The 19,131-nt window shown below is 48.6% G+C and overlaps 2 protein-coding genes across 4 annotated transcripts in view; one reads left to right on the top strand and one right to left on the bottom strand.

Moving 5' to 3' along the window:
* Nucleotides 1-3,558: 3,558 nt before the first annotated feature.
* Nucleotides 3,559-15,746, bottom strand: Saxo5 (stabilizer of axonemal microtubules 5). Of its 2 annotated transcripts, none has more exons than XM_059249556.1 (9): nt 15,616-15,746; nt 12,645-13,222; nt 9,550-9,653; nt 9,359-9,459; nt 6,520-6,632; nt 6,318-6,427; nt 5,844-6,045; nt 4,725-4,810; nt 3,559-3,809 (listed from the first exon to the last, which is right to left on the bottom strand). In XM_059249556.1, exons 2-9 carry the CDS (start codon nt 13,201-13,203, stop codon nt 3,582-3,584), a joined length of 1,503 nt encoding a protein of 500 aa, XP_059105539.1. In that variant the 5' UTR covers nt 13,204-13,222; nt 15,616-15,746; the 3' UTR covers nt 3,559-3,581. The 2 variants fall into 2 exon arrangements, with proteins under 2 accessions (XP_059105539.1, XP_059105538.1); XM_059249555.1 differs by having other exon boundaries at nt 15,612-15,745.
* Pex11g (peroxisomal biogenesis factor 11 gamma) overlaps nt 15,276-19,131 on the top strand; it is an 18,350-nt gene continuing 14,494 nt past the window's right edge. The window contains exon 1 of one of the 2 annotated variants that reach the window (XM_059249561.1): nt 15,276-15,406. The gene's annotated coding sequence lies outside the window, so the exon portion shown is untranslated. Of the gene's footprint in view, nt 15,407-15,807; nt 16,102-19,131 lie in introns of those variants that run through there. The other variant, XM_059249558.1, reaches the window with a different exon arrangement.

The following is a 19,131-nucleotide window of genomic DNA, read 5'->3' as shown; positions in this document are numbered from 1 at the left end:
GATAAATAAGGGGGAACAACCGAGGAAGACACCTGAGGTCGACCCTGAACTGCACGAGTGTGCCTGTGTGCAGCTCCCACCCCCACTTCCTCCCCTCCTCAGTTGTTTGTTCACAGAATCCTTCACTGCTTTTAGGTAACTCTTTCATCCCCTGCCCCCAGTAGTGGAGTCTGGCACTTCCATCTTCTCAGCCCCCTATTCCAATGGCAGTTCAGGAAGCTGGCACAGCGCTGATTTCGGGACACTAACGCAGTCCATCAGCCAGGGCTGAGGAAGGCTCTAGACCAAACACTTCCCTCCACCACAGAGGGAATGAAAACAAGCCCTGGCAGCTGGACCCGGACGTGCCTGAGCATAAACAATGGTCACAGGGTGAAACAGTACATACAGCGAGGCCACCCTCTGACCATATCTGAACCAAGAGAGACACAAGAATAGGCCGCAGCCGGAACAATGACCACACATCCCCCCTTTCCCCAGAGCACAAATGGCTGCCTCTGTCTGCCTGCCACAGCCCACACTCCACTTTCAACCCTCCCTCATCTCTGAGATAAAAGTAGCTGGAGTCCTAGCCATGGACCACACCAACCATAACTGCTTCAATTTTATCTAAAGCTGTCCAGCACAAGCGCATGCCCATCCCCAACCCCCAAAGTCTTTAACACTCCCTGCTAAAGAGCCTCCTGTTTTCATCTTGGGCTCTTTCTCACTGAACACAGAAGCTAGTCTCCCTCTCTGCTTTTTCCCCTAACTCCCTCTACTGGGTCTTATGTAGACCTCAAACTTACTATGTAGCTGAGGAAGGCCACCCTGGACGAAATGAGACCCTTTTTCAAAGATAAAGAAATAAAACAAAACAGACCAAAAGAAACTAAAAACAAAATTCCCCCAAACAAAACTATCAGGAATCACTCCCTGGGAAGAAAAAGATATTGAAATGCCGAGTTCTCGCCCTCCATCATGTGCATTCTCAGGATGGAATTCAAGTCTTCCTAGCTGGCCATAAGTCGGACCTGCTGGGCCATCTCACTGGCCCCTTCAGGGAGGTCTTAAAAGATATAAGCTTCTTGCACACATTCTTTACAAAGAAGAGATTGTTTCTACTCCATGTGAAATTGCTGGAGCTGAATTCCCTGTCCACACTAAATGAGGAAGGTAATGAGGTAGACATAAAAGTGGGATGATCAGAGATAATCCAGGGGGATTCTAGATGCCTGTTTCTCCTGACATATTAAATACTCCCTATCCACAGAACCTAAGCAGCCCTTTAGTAGTGAGAGATCACTACAGGCTTTTATTTACCCTCCTGTTAGGATATGACTTCCAACTGGACGGATGGTCTGGGCAAATGTAGGTCTGTTGCTAGGAGACAGGATCCAGCAATATTAGGCCCTGGATGAAAAAGATTGTGGTATGGCCAGGCATGGTGGTGTATACCTTTAACTCCAGCACTCAGAAGGCAGGAGCAGGCAGATCTTTACAAGTTCAATACTGGCCTGGTCTACTTAGTGAGTTCTAGGCCAGCCAAGGCTATATAGTGAGATCCTGTCTCCAAACAAACAAACAAACAAACAAAAAACAAAACAAAACAACAACATTGTGGTGAGAGCCAGAAGGATGGCTTAGTGGGTAAAGGTGCTTGCTGCCAAGCCTGATTTAGTCTCCCCCCTCACCCTCATTGTGGAAGGAGAAAATCAACTCCTACAAGCTGTCTTCTGACCTCTACCCAAGCAACATGACACATGTGCCCCACAACAACCTGCACTAAGTAAATGAATCTTAAAACACACACACACACACACACACACACACACACACACACACACACACACACACTGAAACTTTTACAAGGCTGGCATGCAGGTACCCACCTTTAATTCCAGCACTCAGGAAGCAGAGGCAGGCAGATCTCTATGACTGTGAGAACATCCTGGTCTACATAGATAATTCCAAGCCAGCCAGAGTTACATAGTGAGATGTTGTCTCCAAAAGAAAGGGGTGGTGGTTCCCTGAAGAGCTAGCTGTCCGGCACTAGATGCCCTTGCTGCTCTTACAGAGGACCAGAATTCCCCGCATCCACATAGGGTAGTTCATAAATGCCTGTAACTCTAACTCCAGAGGACAGGATGCCCTCTCCTGGCTTCTGTGGACATAACAAAGACACACATAAATAAAATAAATATTTTTTAAAATTAAAATACTATTTAAGGCCTGAAGAAGTTTGGATTGATCCTGTCCCTGGAGCCCCAGGACTCTACCACACTCCACATCCCCGTCCAACGTCTTTGTCCAACGCTAGCCATCTCCTCTTTTTTATATTAACTACTTTAAAGATGAAAACAAAAGATGTACTTATTTTTATATGTATGGGTGTTTGGTCTGCATGTCTGTCTGTGCTCCACACAGAAGCAAGTGCCATAAGGGTCCAGAAGAGGGCGTCAGACCTGGAGTTACAGACAGCTGGTTTAGGCACCAGGTGGGCACTGGGAATTGAACCCGCGTCCTCTGGAAGAGCAGCCAGTGCTCTTAACTGCTGAGCCATCTCTCCTGCTTGGTTTTAATCTTTTTCTTTTCTTTTCTTTTCTTTTCTTTTTTTTTTTTTTTTTTTTTTTTGGTTTGGTTTTTTGAGACAGGCTTTCTCTGTGTAGCCCTGGTTGTCCTGGAACTCACTCTGTAGGCCAGGCTGACCTCAACGCAGAGATCTACCTGCCTCCTGAGTACGTACTGGGATTAAAGGAGTACACCACCACTGCCTGGCTGATTTTTAATTTTTTAATTATGTGTCTATGTGCATATCTCTCTGTGTGTGTGAGTTCAGTGCATTCTGAAGCTGGGGCACTGGGGCTGGACTCACAGATGGTTGTGAGCCACTGGATATGGGTGCTGAGAATGGAACTCTGGATATCAGCAAGAGCAGCAGGGCTCTTAACCACTGAGACATCTCTAGACCCACTATTCATATACTGTGTGTCATTCAAATATCAGAAGAGCCCTCCACTTCCAGGGGATCCAGTGTCTCCTTCTGGCTTCCACAGGCACCAGGCCTGCACATGGAGTGCAGACATACATGCAGGCAAAACACATACTGTAAGAGAGAAAAAAAGAAAGAGAACCTCACAGTTGGAGAGTGCCATTCATCATGGTGGGGTGGCAAAGCGGCAGGAGCTTTGGTGGCAAAGGCAGCTGGTCACATTGCCTCACCGTCAGGAGGCAGCAGGCAGTGAGGAGTAGCCCGTGAAATTGTGCACCTACATTCAGGGTCTTCTCGCCTTAGTTAATCTAATCTAGAAACTCTCACGTAGACATGCTCAGAGGCTTGTTTTCATGATTATTCTCAAGGCTGTCCAGGGCAGCCATGATGGCTCAGCAAATAAAGGCCTTGCCACAAAGCTTGGTCCCTGGGGACCTAAGATCGATTCCCTAGAACTTATACGGAGAAAGGAGAGAACCAGTTCCTTCAAGTTGCCTTCTGGCACCCCTCCCCCACCGTGGCAGGTGCACAATCATGCTCACACACAAGCAAATCAATGTTAAAAAAATACGTAGAGATAAAGCCTGTCAAGTTGACAATCAAGTGATATTTATTGCTTGCTCGGGCAAGGGTACATAGGGAGCTGGGGGCCCTGAGGGTCTACTCTCTGTCCCCAGCAGCCGAACTTTTGGGGCGTGCCCATCGGCACGTGGCTCTCCTGAATGTTACTTTGCTTCTTTACCAGTGGGCCTTGGGACTTGAGAGGAAACTGGTCTTGATAGTGGGTGGAGAAGAAGCGCTGTCCACCCAGCTGGGGCTCTATGTGGCTGTACTTGCACTGTGAAGTCAAGATGGGCGGTTTGTCAGACAGCCCGGGGGTTGCTGACCCACCCTGGCCACCTCTAGACCACTCTGGGGAGGACACTGGAGGGCAAGAAGAGGCTCAGCCTAGCGGTCATTGTACCTTGTGTGGGAGGACCCAGTTCCATCCCTGGGGCCCACATGGTAGAAGAGAATTGATTACTGCAAGTTGTCCTCCGACCTCCCCATGTATACCATGACATGTGCGTGCGCGCGCGTGTGCGCTCACGCGCGCGCGTGTGTGCACACACACACACCACTAAAATAAAATGTCATAAAAATAAAACAATCGGGGGCTGGAGAGATGGCTCAGAGGTTAAGAGCACCGACTTGCTCTTGTAGAGGTCCTGAGTTCAATTCCCAGCAACCACATGGTGGCTCACAACCATCTGTAGTGAGACCTGGTGCCCTCCTCTGGCCTGCAGGGACACATGCAGACAGAACACTGTATATGTAATAAATAAATCTTTAAAAATAAACAAATGAACAAATACATACATAAAGCAATTTTTAACTAGTCCCTAGAATGACCCCAGGACTTTGGATGGTCCTGGGTGGGCTCTGAATCCTCTTTTGAGATTTAAACCCTGTCTGGTAATAAATGTGTCTGAGTTGGTGTGGGCTTGAGAGTGGGGAGAAGCTGCGGACAACCTTGAAGCTGGGTTGTCATTAACAGGACCCCTGAATTCTGAGTGGTGGTGCATGCCTGCAACCTCAGCACAGGGGAGGTGGAGGCAGGAGTCCAGCTCAACAAAAACACTGTCAGTCCTCAGCACTGACACAGTTACATTCAACAAGGTTGACGCTAGCCGACCTGACTGTGATTCTGAGACTGGGGTTAACGTGGTTTGAGGGGTGCTAATGAGGCATGCATTCCATCCCTCTGGCTCACCTTCTGTAACAGCTCTTCCGTGACGGCGGCTCGAGCTATTCCATGCGGCTTCAGCATCTTTTGGTTCATGGTTAAAAAATCAAATTCTGGAGATTTGGGTTTGGGGAAAGTTGGGGAGCAGAGGAAACGAATGAGGCAGGATATGAGGACTAAGGGTGGAAGATTCGGGGCTCAGGCACCTGGGTTGAACTGAGGCTAAGACCGTGTGGCATGTGGGCGGGATCAAACCAGAGGTGTCGGAAGGGCGGGACCAGGGAGGACACTGTGCATTGCCAGAGTCTGACCGAGAAGGGCTTAGAGATGGATGAGGGAGAATAAGAAAGGGAGAGGGCCTTGGCCAGACCATAGGATTGGAGTTACGCAAGGAGTTGTCAACCCAAGGTGGGATCAATTCGAGGTAGGTGGTGGTAGGCACTTCGAGGGTCAGAACTTTGTGAATGGGGAGGGGCTTCAGGAAGGGGAGGAACTTGGGGTGTGGGCGGGGCTTCTAGGGAGCTGTGAGAACTCAGAAATGGGCAGGTCTTTGCAGATGGGGTGAGGCTTTCAGTTACAAGTAAGGCTCCTAGACCTAAGAAGCAATTATTTGATGGCGCACGCCTTTAGTTCCAGCACTCTGAGTTCGAGGCCATCCTAGTCTCAAAAACGAGTTCCAGGACAGAGAAGGCTACACAGAAAAACCTCGTGGGGGTGGGGGGCAGCGGAGAGGGAAGGGGAAGAGAAGCAAGTACTTGGAAGTGGGGATGGGCTCCCACGGGCGGAGGAGCTTTCGGTTATGGGTAGGGCCCACAGGAACATCAGCAGGTCCTTGGAGATGGAGAGGGGACCCCAGGCATGGGCAGGTATGTGGGGATGAGAAGGGAATTGGGCTGGGGGGTCTGTAGCACTGGTCCCATGTTTTCAGATGTGAGGGGGATTTAAGAATGAGGTGGTGTTTTCAGCAATGGACAGGGCTTCCAGGGACAGAGGCAGGTCTTTAGAGTTGGAGGGTTTGGGGCGGCCTTCAGGAAAAGACAGGTTTTTGGTGAGGTGAGGCTTTCAGTGATGGGCGGAGCTTGCAGGAACCAGGGCGGACCTTTGGGGATGGGGCAGGGCTCTCAGGAATGGGTAGGCCACACTCACCACCTGTGCCCTCAGGCAAGTTACTCTGCAGCAAAGAAAGGTTAAGGGCTCTCTGTATTGGTTTGGTATCCGGAGGGCAGTAGGCTGAGCCTGTGGAGGTTTGGAAGAAGTCTCCGAGCAGCTTCGCTTCTCCTAGGGTCACATGATCCTTCAGTTTCTCATGGGACACATGTCGGCTTGGAGGCTGAGTCACAGGAGGCGGCTGTAGGAATACAGGCTTCTAGGGATCTCTGGTCCAGGGGCTCCAGCAGTGAGAATCACTCATGCCTCGTGGATAGCTCCCACCCTCTGGGTTCCAGATGGGCTTAGATTTAATTCAAGTGACTGTATTTTACAGACAACCATTGAGGCTGATACTGGTATGTGTCAAACCCAGGACTTGCGGTCTACACTGAGCTCCACCTCTTGCTGTGCCTTTGAGACCCCTTCTCCCCCACGAGAGCACACTGGCACCTCCTCCCTCTTCCTGCTGACCTCACCATAGAAGAACTTTGTGGAGGTAGCCAGGCTGCCAGGGCCAGGGCACCAGTTTCCTTTCAGGATGTGTGACTCCGGGGTCTTATCGTGGTGAAGAACAAAAGGCTCTGCCAGGGGAGGGGTGTGTCAGAGTTAAGCAGCAGAGACGAAGCTGCAAAAGAGCCGGGGTGGAGTAGACGCACGCACGGTAGGTTCTCACCTGGCTCTCGGGCGTAGAAGTGGTCATTCATGGTGGTCCTGTCGTGGAACATGCTGTCTCCAGGACTAATGCTCACCTGGTGGATGTGGGCTGCAGTCTGGGCCTTGTCATACCTCAGGCAAAGTAAGTTAGGATCAAGGTAGGACCTCAGAATTTTCAGGAAAAGCGATAGGGACGGGTGAACCGTGGCTGAGCCTGGGGTACGTTAACTAATATTTGTATACATTTTGAGACGGTCTCACTATGTAGCCCGTGGCTGGCCTGAAACTCACAGAGATTTGTCTGTCTCTTCCTCAGGAGCTGTGTTGGTTAGTTTTTGTCAACTCAACAGAAATTAGAATTACCTGGAAATAGCTACCCCTCCACTGAGGAACTGTCTCCATCAAATTGGCCTGGGTGCCTGTCTGTGGGTGGTACCACCTAGGGCTAATGATCCTAAGGCTATACAAAAGCAGGCTGATCCAGCCCTGGAGAACAAGCCAGTGAGCAGCGTTTCTCCATGGTCTCTGCTGAAGTTTGTGCTTCTAGGTTCCTTCTTGAGCTCCCTTGACTTCCCTCAACGATGGACTGTAACCCATAAACCAAACACTTTCCTTCCAAAGTTGCTTTTGGCCTCTGTGTTTATCAGACCCATGGAAACCAAAGCAGGACAGGAGTGCCATGACTAAAGGCATGTGCCACTGTGCCTTTTTATTATTTATGTACTTGTTTGATTGCTTATTTATTTATCTATTCTTTATTTATGTTTTTGGAGACTGGATTTCTCTGTATAGCCCTGGCTGTCCTGAAACTTACTCTGTAGACCAGGCTGGCCTTGAACTCAGTGATCCACCTGCCTCTGCATCCCAAGTTCTGGGATTAAAGGCATGGGCTACCACCACCTGGTTATTTTTTTATATTAATTTTTTAAAATTTATTTTACATACCAACCACAGTTTACCTCCTACTGTTCCCCCTCCCACACTTCATTTTTAGTCCCCTGCCCTCTTCCACTCCTCAGAAAGGGTAAGGCCTCCCACGGGAGTCAACAATGCATGGTATATCAAGTTGAAGCAGGACTAAGCTCCTCTCCCACCTGGCTATGTTTAAAGATTATTCTTTTATGTGTATGAGTGTTTGCCTGTTTATGTGTAAGTATACCACATGTTCCTGATGTTCCTGGTGCCCATGAAAGCCAGGTGATCTCTTAGAAATGGGGTTAAAGATAGTTGGGAGCCACCATGTATGTACAAGGAATCAAATTCAAGTCCCCTGCAAAGCAGCAAGTACTCATAACTGCTGAGCCATCTTTCTAGCATTTATTTCTTTTAATTAATTGATTTATTTTGAGACAGGGTCTTAGTATGTGGCCTTGGCTGGCCCAGAACTATGTAGATGAAGCTGGCCTCGACCTTACAGTGGACCACCATTCTCTGTCCCCCAAGTTCTGGGACTCAGGGTATTCACCTCCATACTCAGTTTTTCCCTTTTTTTTTTTTTTTTTTTTTTTTTGGTTTTTCGAGACAGGGTTTCTCTGTGTAGCTTTGCGCCTCTCCTGGAACTCACTTGGTAGCCCAGGCTGGCCTCGAACTCACAGAGATCCGCCTGGCTCTGCCTCCAGAGTGCTGGGATTAAAGGCGTGCGCCACCACCGCCCGGCTCAGTTTTCCCCTTTAAAAAGTTTTATTTATTTTTTATGTGTATGGGTATTTTGCCTGCATGTATGTCTTTGCACCACATTCATGCCTGATGCCTAAGGAGACAAGGAGAAGGGTCAGATCCCCAGGAGCTGGAGTTACAAACAGTTGTGAGCTGCTATGTGGATGCTGGGAATCAAACTTGGGTCCTCTGGAAGAGCAGCCAGTGCTGTTCACCAATGAATAGCACCCCCCACCCCTTTTTTTCAAGACAGAGTTTCTTTGTGTAGCTCTGGCTGTCCCTAGAACTCGCTCTGCAGACCAGGCTGGCCTCAAACTCACAGAGATCTGCCTGCCTCTACCTCTTGAGTGCTGGGACTAAAGGTATGCACCACCACTGCCTAGCTCTCTCCATTTTTTTTTAAAGATTTATATTTTATTTTTATTTTATATGTATGTGCATGTGTGTGTGGGTGCTGGCAGAGGCTAAAAGAGGGTATTGGATCTCCTGGAACTGGAGTTATAGAACCAAACTCTGGTCTTCTGCATGAGCAACAAGTGCTCTACTATGGAAACATCTTTCCTTCTCCTTGTTTATTTTAGTGTGTGTGCTGCTATACATGTGCTGTGTATATATAGGATGTGTGCAAGTGTGAGCCTGACTGTGCATGCATGTGTGTGTGTGTGTGTGTGTGTGTGTGTGTGTGTGTATACACCTGTGTTTGTTCCATGGTGTACATGTGGAGGTCAGAGAAGAGCTTATGGAAATCAGTTCCCTCATTTCACTATGTAGATCCCGGGGATTGAACTCAGGTCATCAGACTTGGTAGCAAGCTCCTTTAACCACTGAGCCATCTCATTGGCCCATGCCTTGTGCTTTTGAGACAGAGTCTCACTGAACCTGGAGTCAGGCTGTCAGCTGCCATGTCCCAATGATCCCCTGTCTGTATGCATCACACCATGGGGATGACAGGCATGTGGCCACAGCCAGCTTTTTAGGTGAATGCTGAGGATTTGAACTCAAGTCCTCATGTTCATGCAGGAAACACTTTTACATGCTGAGCCATCTCCCCAACCTCCCGCAGGGTGCTTTTAGTAGGCAGTGTGGCACTGTGGTGGAGCTTGGATCAGACTTTTTCAAGGCAAGCAGAAGTCCCAGAGCCCTGCCTGATACACCTACATGCTGCTGAAAGCCATCTGTGGGCAGACTGTGTCCTTTTGTACCTGTCTGGCGGCAGCTCCTGAGGCATGTAGGTCTGTTTCGTGTATGAGCACAGGGTGTTGAGGCCAGTCTGGGGGTCTCCTAGGCTCACACTGGAGGAGGCCTGTGGGCAAAGGAGGGTGGGAAGGTCAGAACCACTCTAGCTGCTGCAGCTGCCCCACCTCCCAGCAAAGCCAGAGACACCTTGATTTACCCTCTTACACATCAAGGCAGGAGGACCTGGGAGGGCCTGGAAGTGATTCTGGTAGGTGGTGTCGTCCTGTCCCTTGTAGTTCCATTTCAGGGGGTTGCGGCCCCCTAAGGAAGAAGAATGAGGAGGGGTGGGAGAGAATGGGACTGATTCTCTGCAGCCTTAGGCCACCTGGGATTCTACCCACAGGAAGGTAGGCTGAGCAGCCCTGATCATTCGAGACTGAAGGATCTCTGCAAACTATCACAAAAAACAATTTTTTAAAAAAGCGGGGAGAGAGGGGGCTGTTGAGATGGGTTGGTGGGTAAAGGCACTTGCCACCAAGCCTGATGACCTGGGTTAGATCCCCGAGTTTCACAGGGCGAGAGAAAAGCATCTCCTAAAGCTGTCCTCTGACCCATACTTGAACCTGGAACATGTGCACATGCATATGAACACAATAAATGTAAGAGAAAAATAACTACCAGGTACTGAGACAGGCACCTAGGCTAAGTCCCTCCTCTGCTCTCTTTCTCTCTCCCTCCTTTCTCCTCCTCCCTCCTTCTCTGAGGTGGGGTTTCCTGTAGTCCAGTGTGGTGTCACACTTTTCATGCAGTCGAAGATGGAGGAACCGGTTCTCGTGCTCCAGCCTCCCTAGGCGCTAGCTTTACTGCAGCGCTGGATGTACAGGCTCTTGGTACCCGGGCTCCTCCCTTCTTTTTTCTCTATTTTGTTTCAGGGTGGTTTTGTGTGCATTCAGACAGTATTTTGATCAACAGTCCTAGGGACCTCTCAGTTCTCGGCCTTCCGAGTGCTGGGGCCATCATAGGCGCAGCTCGGGCTGAATTGGACTTGGTATCCTCTCACTCACTTTGTATACCCTTGAGGCTCAGAGACTTGAAGTGGCCAGATAGAAATGAGGAGCACGGAAGCTGAACAGTGGGAGAGCGCTTGCCTGGTATGTCTGAGACCCGAATTTCATCCCCAACAGGAAAAAGAAAAGGCTGGAGAGACTCAGTGAAGTACTTCTCTCACAGTCATGAAGACATGGGGATGGATCTCCACAACCCACATAAAAAGTCAGGATGGTGCCACAAGTTTGTAATCTCAGCGCTAGGGAGGCAGATCCCTGGAGCTCACTGGCCAGCCAGCACAGCCCATTGAGGATGTTCCAGGCCAGTGACAGACCCTATGTAATGAACCGAGAAGCTGGTTCTGAAAGTCAGGTCCCCTCTCCCATTTTAAACCTCGGCACGTACATATTAAAGTGTTCTCCGTGGCCCCTTGTCCAAGGGTGGGCTGTCCCCCAGCTCTGGGACAAGGAGGGAAGAAAACAGTAAAAACCACCCAAGAACGAAAACATCATGTACTTGAGAAGAGCCACTTCCAGCAGATATCACTGCTGCTCATCCCGTGATGTAAAGCCCCTGTAGTGGGAAAGGGCATGTGCCTCCATGATGTCAGTTTCTGCCGCACGTTGTGAGCACCTGTTCTGATGTCACTTCTACCTGCTCTTATTTTTCCTTCACCTGGAAGCCTCCCATGAGGAGAGCCTCACTGCTCTGCCCAGACGGTCTCAGTCAGGATCAATGGGGCTTCCCCAGGCGGTCTCTGACGGATGCTTTGAGTATGAGAATGTTTGACTGGATAAGGCTAGTTTCTACTGTGTCATAACTTGCTTTTTTCCTGTTATTTTGGCTTGCTATATACTATAAATTCACTCATTCAAAACCAAAAGTATGGCTGTCATAGCTCATTCCCTTGACCCACAAAACACCGTTTCAAAATAAAAGATGGAAGATGCCTGAGCTCTGATACTCAAGGTTTTTCTCTAAGGTACACAACTGCACCCAAATGCACACAAAGAAACGGAGACTCCCAAAGCCCAACTCAAAGGCAGTCCTCTTAGTGACAGCAACTATGCACTGGAGTCATTGCCAGACAATTGCAAAGAAAAACTAGGGCCTCATACACACTAGCCTAGTGTTCTACCACTGAGGTATATTCTTAACCCTTTTTATTCTGGGAACCTCACTAAGTCACCCAGGCTAGACTTGAACTCTTGCTGTAGCCAAGGCTGGTCTTGAACTTCTGTCTCAGCTTGTGAAGTGCTAATGCACAATCATGCTCAACTTTTTGGTGTGTGTGCGTGCGCGTGTGTGAGTGTGCTCAGGTCTCAGAACAACGTGCAGGAATCAGCCCTCTCCTTCTACCTAGGGATTGAACTCAGGTCATCAGGCTTGGCTGCAAGTGCCCTTTCCGGTAAGCTGTCTCACAGTTTCTGGAACCTAAGTTTTCCTGATGTTTGGAACTGGCTGATTCTTTTGTGGAATAGTGCTGCACTATGCATGGTAGGATCTGGGCAGCGAGTCAAGAGTTTGCAGCAATCCCTTTCCCTTAGTTCCTGAGTGCTAGTGTTTTGTTTTGTTTTGGGTGTTCATGTATGTGTGGGTGCATGAGAATGTACATGCATGTGAAGGCCAAGGTTCATGTCTGATGTCTTCCTCAATTGCTCTCCATCTTATTTTTTGAGACAGAGTCTCTCACTGAACCTGGAGCTCTCTGATTCAGTTAGACTGGCCAGCAAACGGGGAGGAGTGTGTGTGTGTGTGTGTGTGTGTGTGTGTGTGTGTGTGTGTGTCTGTGTGTCGCGAGAGATTGAGCGAGCAATCCTGTCTCTTTCTCCCGAGCATGCATTGCCTCACCTGGCTCTAACATAGGTGTAAGGGGGGTGGAACTCGGGTTCTCTTGCTTGCACATCAACCAGTGTACTGATGGAGTCATCTCCCAAGCCTTGTTTTATTTTTTTGAGACAGGGTCCTAGGCTAGTCTTGAATTCACTATGTAGCTGAACTCCTCATCTTCCTGCCTTCACTTCCCCAGTGCTGGGATGATAGGTGTTGGCCATCATGGCTCGTTTATACAGTGCTGACTGAGGTTGCGAGCCAGGGCTTAATGAATGCTAGGTAAATACTCTACCAACTGAGCCACATCCTCAGCCCTGGCGGTTTCAGCAGCAGCATCTTTGGTCTCTACTGGTTGGCAACTAGAAGCATTTTCGGGGGTTGTGAAGAGTCCTTGAGCGCCCTTAGGTGCACATGGCCAGGGCGCGCGCTCACCCAGGTGGCTGCTGGGCACACGGGGCTGAGCGGCGGCGGCATATGGCAGGTAGTGCGCCTTGTACGAGGTGGCGGTGGCGGGGATGCGCAGCTGCTCCCTGTCGCCTGAGGGCACCGAGTCGCGGTCGAAGATGAGGCGCGCGCCTCGGATGTCTTCGCGGCCGTGCGGCGGCAGCTCCGGCCAGCGGTAGTCGGCGCGTGCGGTGGACAAGTTGAGGCGAGGGCGCACGTCCGCGTGCACGTGCAGGTTGCTGATCTGCATGGCTCGCGCGCGCTCCATTGTCTGCTCCCGCAGCTCGTCCAGCCGCGGCGACTCGGACGGCGGAGAGAACGCGCGGTGCATCTCGGACACGCGCTCCTCGGAGTCCCAGCGTGCTTCCTTTTGGAAGACTGTGGAGTGCGTTGGCGAAGCTGGGAGCCGCTCCGGGGTGACGGAGAAATAGGCCGGGAAGTCCCGGTGCGTCGTGCACTGCATACTACCTTCGAGCAGCCGTGGATCGGGGCCCAGAGCGAAGTGTGAGGCCTTGAGGAACTCCATGGACATCGGGCACACCGGCATCGTGAGGCCCCGGCGCCAACTGCGAGGTGCAAAGACAAAGGCCTGAACTCGGGACAATCGCCTCCTCTACCCCAGAACAATGCTGCTTTTCAATCCTTTGTCTGACCCCAGGAAGAGGAAAAAGACAGTCTCTTACTTGGCTCCTACTGTATAGGGGTTTTGTGGTACTATGCCCGGTAGTTTTATGTCAATTGGACACAAGCTAGAGCCCTTGTAGAAGAGGAAAAGTTAGTTGAGAAAATGCTCCACTAGGTTGACCTGTGGTATATTTTCTTCATTGATGATTGATGTAGAAGGGCCAATCCACTGTGAGTGGGACCATCCTGGGCAGGTGTCCTGGGTTCTATAAGGCTGAGCAGGCCATGAGGAGCAAACCAGTAATCAGTACTCCTCTATGGCCTCTGTATCAGCTCCTGCCTCCAGGTTCCTGCTCTGACTTCCCTGGATGATGGACAAAAAGCTGTAAGATGAAATAAACCCTTTCCTTCCCAACTTGGATTGGATCATGGCGATTCATCACAGCAATAAAAACCCTGATAGGTTACCCCGACATCAGTTAGCAAAAATAGATTAAGAACCCTGAGCTTTTGTTAGCTGATGATGGGGCTGGAAACCACATACATACATGCATGGCTATTTAAACACTGTGATGGCCAGTGAATCTGAAATCACCTAGGAGGCAAGCCTGCAGGCAGGCCTCTGAGAGATGATGTTGGAGGTTAATTGAGGAGAGAGACACACACTAAAATAACCCTGAGCTGGGTCCTGGACTGTATAAATCAGCGGTTCTTAACCTATGGGTCATCCCCTTTGGGGGTCAAATTACCCTTTTCCAGGGGTCACATAAGACCATTGGAGGGCTGGAGAGATGGCTCAGCGGTTAAGAGCACTGCCTGTTCTTCCAGAGGTCCTGAGTTCAATTCCCAGCAACCACATGGTGGCTCACTACCATCCATAATGAAATCTGGCGCCCTCTTCTGGCCTGCAGGTGTATATGCAGACAGAACACTGTATACATAATAAATAAAAATAAATCTTTAAAAAAAAAAAAAAAAAAGACCATTGGAAAACACAGATATTTACATTACCATTCATAACAGCAAAATTATAATTATGAAGTAACAACGAAAATAATTTTATGGTTGGGGGTCACCATATGAGGTGTTAAGGGGTTGCAGTGTTAGGCAGGTTGAGAACCTGTGGTATAAATGGGGAGGTGAGCTGAGCACAAGTACTGGTAGCTACAGATGCCAGGTGATCAGCTGCTCAGGCTTCTTCTGCCTTCAGCTTTGAACGGTCATCCTGCTGCTCAGCCAGTTGAGTCTTGGAACAGAGCTGCCTCCTCCATCTTCCTTGATGCTACTTAGAGACCCTGACTGTCCACCATCACTCCTGGCTTCCAGGCTCACCGCCTCCAGAAAGCCCCTTCCTGACTTCAGCCAGCTATGTGCTCACACTGAACTCTTTAAAAAGTATACATTAGGTGCTTGATTCTGCAGCACATGAAAATAAATATAAGTAAAAGGAAAGAAAAGGACATGTATTGGGCTAGCATTCTGGTACATTGGCAGGATGCTTGCCCAGCATGCATTGGGTTGAAGCCCCAGCCCTGCATAAACCAGGTGTGGTGGTACAGGCTTGTCATCCCAGCAATCTGAAGGCAGAGGCTGGAGGATTAGAAATTCAAGGTCGTTTTCATCTGCATGGAGAACCTCAAGGTTAGACTGGACTACATAAGGTATTGTCTCAAAAAAAAAAAAAACAAAAAACAAAACAAGAGCTGAAGATTGGATCAGTCTGTGATACCCACCACCCTTGTTAACTGGCAGAGACAGGGGGGTTTCTTGAGGCTCACTGGTACCCAGCCTAGCTAAATCAATGAGCTCTGAGCTAGTGAGAGACCTTGTCTTAAGGCAATTTTGAGAATGACACCTAAGATTGTCCTCTAGCCTACACACACACACACACACACACACACACACACACACACACAATCAGCTGGCTTTGTGTCAGTGATTCTAGAATTTAGAAGGTAGAGTCAGGAGAATGAAAAGTTCAGGCTCAACCTTAAATGTGAGTTTGAGATCAGCCTGGGCCAATGAATAAATGAAATAAGGGACTCTGCACCACAGGAGCTGGTAGTGTTCATCTAGCATGCAGGAAGCCCTGGTTCCATTCCCCAGCACAGCACAAACCAGTCACGGTAATACACCTATAATCCAAGGTTAGAAGATGAGAAATTCAGGGTCACCCTTGACTACACAGTACGTTGGAGGCCAGCCTAGGCTACGTGCAACCCTGTCTCAGGTTAAAGCTTCAGCTAGGTGGTTGTTGAGTGTATGCCTAGTGTATGTGAGATCCTTGGTTCAGTCCCTAATACTGAGGGGATCAGGAACAAGAACACAGACCTACTTCACTGGGTTAATGAATCTTGAACTTAGTGCCCGTCTGGTCCCTCAGACTCCCTCTGGTCCTGGTTATCCCAGGGGATGGTCTTCTGGTCTTTTCTAAAGGTTAACCCAAGGTGGTCTAGTCCAGCTCATTGTGACATTGTGACCTCAAGAGTTCCCCCAGATGATGTTGTCACAAGGTATCCTACTGCCTCTGGGGGCAGCCTGGAGGACCTGGGTTTGAATTCTGTCAGAGACCCAGGCAAGCAATTTGAATTTTCAGAGCCTCAGTTTTGTTGATCTAGGAAACAGAATTGCTGGGGATGTCTTTATGTTGTGAATGTGTTGCTCTGATTGATTGATAAATAAAATGCTGATTGGCCAGTAGCCAGGCAGGAAGTATAGTATAGGCAGGATAAGCAGAGAGGAGAATTCTGGGAAGTGGAAGGCTGAGTCAGGAGTTGCTGGCAGCCGCTGTCGCCATGAGAAGTAAGATGTAAAAGTACTGGTAAGCCACGAGCCACATGGCAAGGTATAGATTTATAGAAATGGGTTAATTTAAGATGTAAGAACAGTTAGCAAGAAGCCTGCCATGGCCGTACAGTTTATAAGTAATGTAATTCTCTGTGTGTTTACTTGGGTCAGAGCAGCAGCGGGTCTGAGTGGGACTGGAGAAAACTCCAACTACACAGAATGGATAATAGTGATGAATTTAGAAGAAGTGGTGTGTCTGGGGCTATTATTTTTGCTATTATTTTTAAAGTTTTTCTTTTAATCTCTATCTTGACACTGCACACAGGGACTGATGTCCTTCAGTCACTGGCCCCTTCTTGTCATTCTAGGGCTCACAGACTGCCAGAGAACCTTTTTAAAATTTAATTCTCTTTTTAAAAAAAAAACCTGTTTGGTTATTTATTTATTTATTTACTTATTTATTGGTTTTTCTTTTTTTTCTGGTTTTTCGAGACAAGGTTTCTCTATGTATCCCTTGGCTGTCATGAAACTCACTCTGTAGACCAGGTTGGCCTCAACTCAGAGATCAGTCCACCTCTGCCTCCTGAGTGCTGGAATGTTCACCACCACTGCCTGGCTCTAATTGTTTAAAAATTACATTTTGTGAGAGTTAGCTTTAACTGTCAACTTAATTGACACAACCTAGAATCACTTGTGAAAAGAGTCTCAGTGAGGCACTGTGTAGATCCAGTTGACCTGTGGACATGTCTGTACCGGATTGTCTTAATCGATGTGGAAAGACTCAGTCCACGGTGGGTGGCAACATTCCCTAGATAGAGGGTCCTGGAATGTATAATACAATGTGGAGAAACTAATGCAAGAAAGTGAGCCCATGCATTTAATTCTCTTTGCTGTCAGCGGCAGATGTGATGGTAGCAGCTGTTTGAAGTTCCTACCTTGCATTCATAATGATGGACAGTAACCTGGAACTGTCAACTGAAATACATCCTTTCTCCCCTAAGTTGCTTTTTTTTTTTTTCAGAGTATTTAAACCACAGCAATATAAATGGAACTAGACACATTTATTTGTATATATTTGGGTGTGTTCCATGGTGGTCTGTGGATATTAGGGAACAATTCTGGGGAGTCAGTTCTCTCCTTCCACCATATGGGTCTTGGGGATTAGGTCATCATGTGGGTCATCAGGCTTGGAGGCAAGTGCCTTTATCCACTGAACTGTTTATTTTTGAGACAGGTCTCATGAAGCCCAGGCTGCTCTCCAACTTGTGGTACAGTCAAGGATGACTTTGGAGTCCTGCTTCCACCTCCTCAGTGCTAGGATGACAGATGTGCACCACCATGTCCACTTTATGTGGTGTTAGGGATGGAACCCAGGGCTTGATGAATGCTAAGCAAACACTCTACCCACTAAGCTACAGTCCCTGTCCCCCAAGGTACCTTTTAAATAGATGATTCCATATTACCCAAACTACCAAATGGTTGCTTGGAAACATTCTCTTGGTTAAATGCAGTCTGATGAACTTGACTTGTCACTGTGTGTGTGTGTGTGTGTGTGTGTGTGTGTGTGTGTGTGTGTGTGTTGGGGTGTTTTAGAAAGTATATAAAGGATTTGTTTTGTATGAGAGTTTTCAGGGAGAGAAGGAAGTGGAGCTTTCTGGCTGGGGTTGAAGCTCACCTGGGTTACAGAGCTGCAACACCGACACTTGCCTAGATGTTTTTCTTTCTTTTTTTCATTGCGTGGGTGGAGCTCAGGCTCTCCTGTATTTGTAGGCAACTGCTCTGCTAGTAAACCAGGCAAGGTGGTAAATGCACCTGTAATCCCAGCATTGTAATCTCAGGAGAGTCAGGAGGAGTCACCACAAGTTTGAGACCAGCCTGCTCTACATAGATGACACTTTGTCTTAAAAAAAAAAAAAAAAAAAAAAAGCCACGCAATGGTGGCACACACCTTTAATCCTAGCACACAGGAGGCAGAGGCAGGCAGATCTCTGCAAGTTCGAGACCAGCCTGGTTCCAGTGAGTTCCAGGACAGCCAGGGCTACACAGAGAAACTCTGTCTCGAAAAACCAAAAATAAGTGAATTTCATTTATGTAAATTATACTTTATTAAGACCTGTTAAAAAGAACACCACACACATACACACACACACACACACACACACACACACACAGTGAGAGAGAGAGAGAGAGAGAGAGAGAGAGAGAGAGAGAGAGAGAGAGAGAGAACTTTTTTTTTTTTTTTTTGTAAAGCTGAAGGCCAGGCATGTGGCACATCTTTAATCCCAGAATTCAGGAAGCAGAAGGAGGTGGCTCTCTGTGAGTCTGAGACAGTCTTGTCTACATAGAGGATTTCAGGCTAGCCAGAGCTACTTGTTGAGACCCTGTCTAGAAAAGTAAAAGCTGAAGTTATAAGAAACACCAGAGCAATTTGGGTGGTTTTCATCCCACAAAAGCAGTTCCAGCCAATTGTGGCATTTGTCCCCTGGGTTGAGGCCAGCTCTACTCCCAGCCTCCAACCCACTCCAGGGCTTTGGTCCAGCCAGCCAGACACAAACATTTCCTCCTCATTCTCCTGTTGCTAGAAATGCAGGCTTTGGAGGGCAGATCTCTGGGGTGGGGGTGGGGGGTAGAGCTTATCAGTAGGGTGCTTGCCTAGCATGCATGAAGCAATGTGTTACTTGAGTCTCTGAATCGTTTTAAGGAAGAATCACAAAGAAATGAAGCAGGGATGAAGCTGTGATGGGTGGAGGAAATCAGGTACTCTCATAAACTAGGAACAGAGGTGTGGGGTAGGTGAGATGGCTCAGAGGATAAAGGTGCTTGCCATCAAGCCTGGTGACTGAGTTAGACCCCTGGGACTCCTGTGGTGGAGGGAGAGAACCCCCTGAACGTTGTCAGACAGTCACATGCACACCACAGCACCTGCATGCCCACCCACCCACATCCACAATAAATAAATGTAAAAAGAACAGAGGGCGGGGCCTCCCATCTGGGCTCAGCTGTGCACGCTGCCTGTGTTGAGAGACACGATAACAGGGTGGCCTTGTCTCATGTGAGCACTCTG

This window comes from Peromyscus eremicus, chromosome 23, assembly GCF_949786415.1.
Source record: "Peromyscus eremicus chromosome 23, PerEre_H2_v1, whole genome shotgun sequence".
NCBI lineage: Eukaryota > Metazoa > Chordata > Mammalia > Rodentia > Cricetidae > Peromyscus > Peromyscus eremicus.
Note: the sequence above shows the minus strand (reverse complement) of the source record. Positions and strands in the feature narration are given on the sequence as shown.

Excerpts from the sequence above, each read along its gene's own strand:
- Saxo5 (XM_059249556.1), bottom strand. The coding sequence starts at position 13,203 with ATGCCGGTGTGCCCGATGTCCATGGAGTTCCTCAAGGCCTCACACTTC. Across the intron at positions 9,460-9,549 it reads CTGCCTTGATGTGTAAGAGG|GCCTCCTCCAGTGTGAGCCT; the intron begins GTAAATCAAGGT and ends CTTTGCCCACAG. Across the intron at positions 3,810-4,724 it reads CGGAAGAGCTGTTACAGAAG|TGCAAGTACAGCCACATAGA; the intron begins GTGAGCCAGAGG and ends TTGACTTCACAG.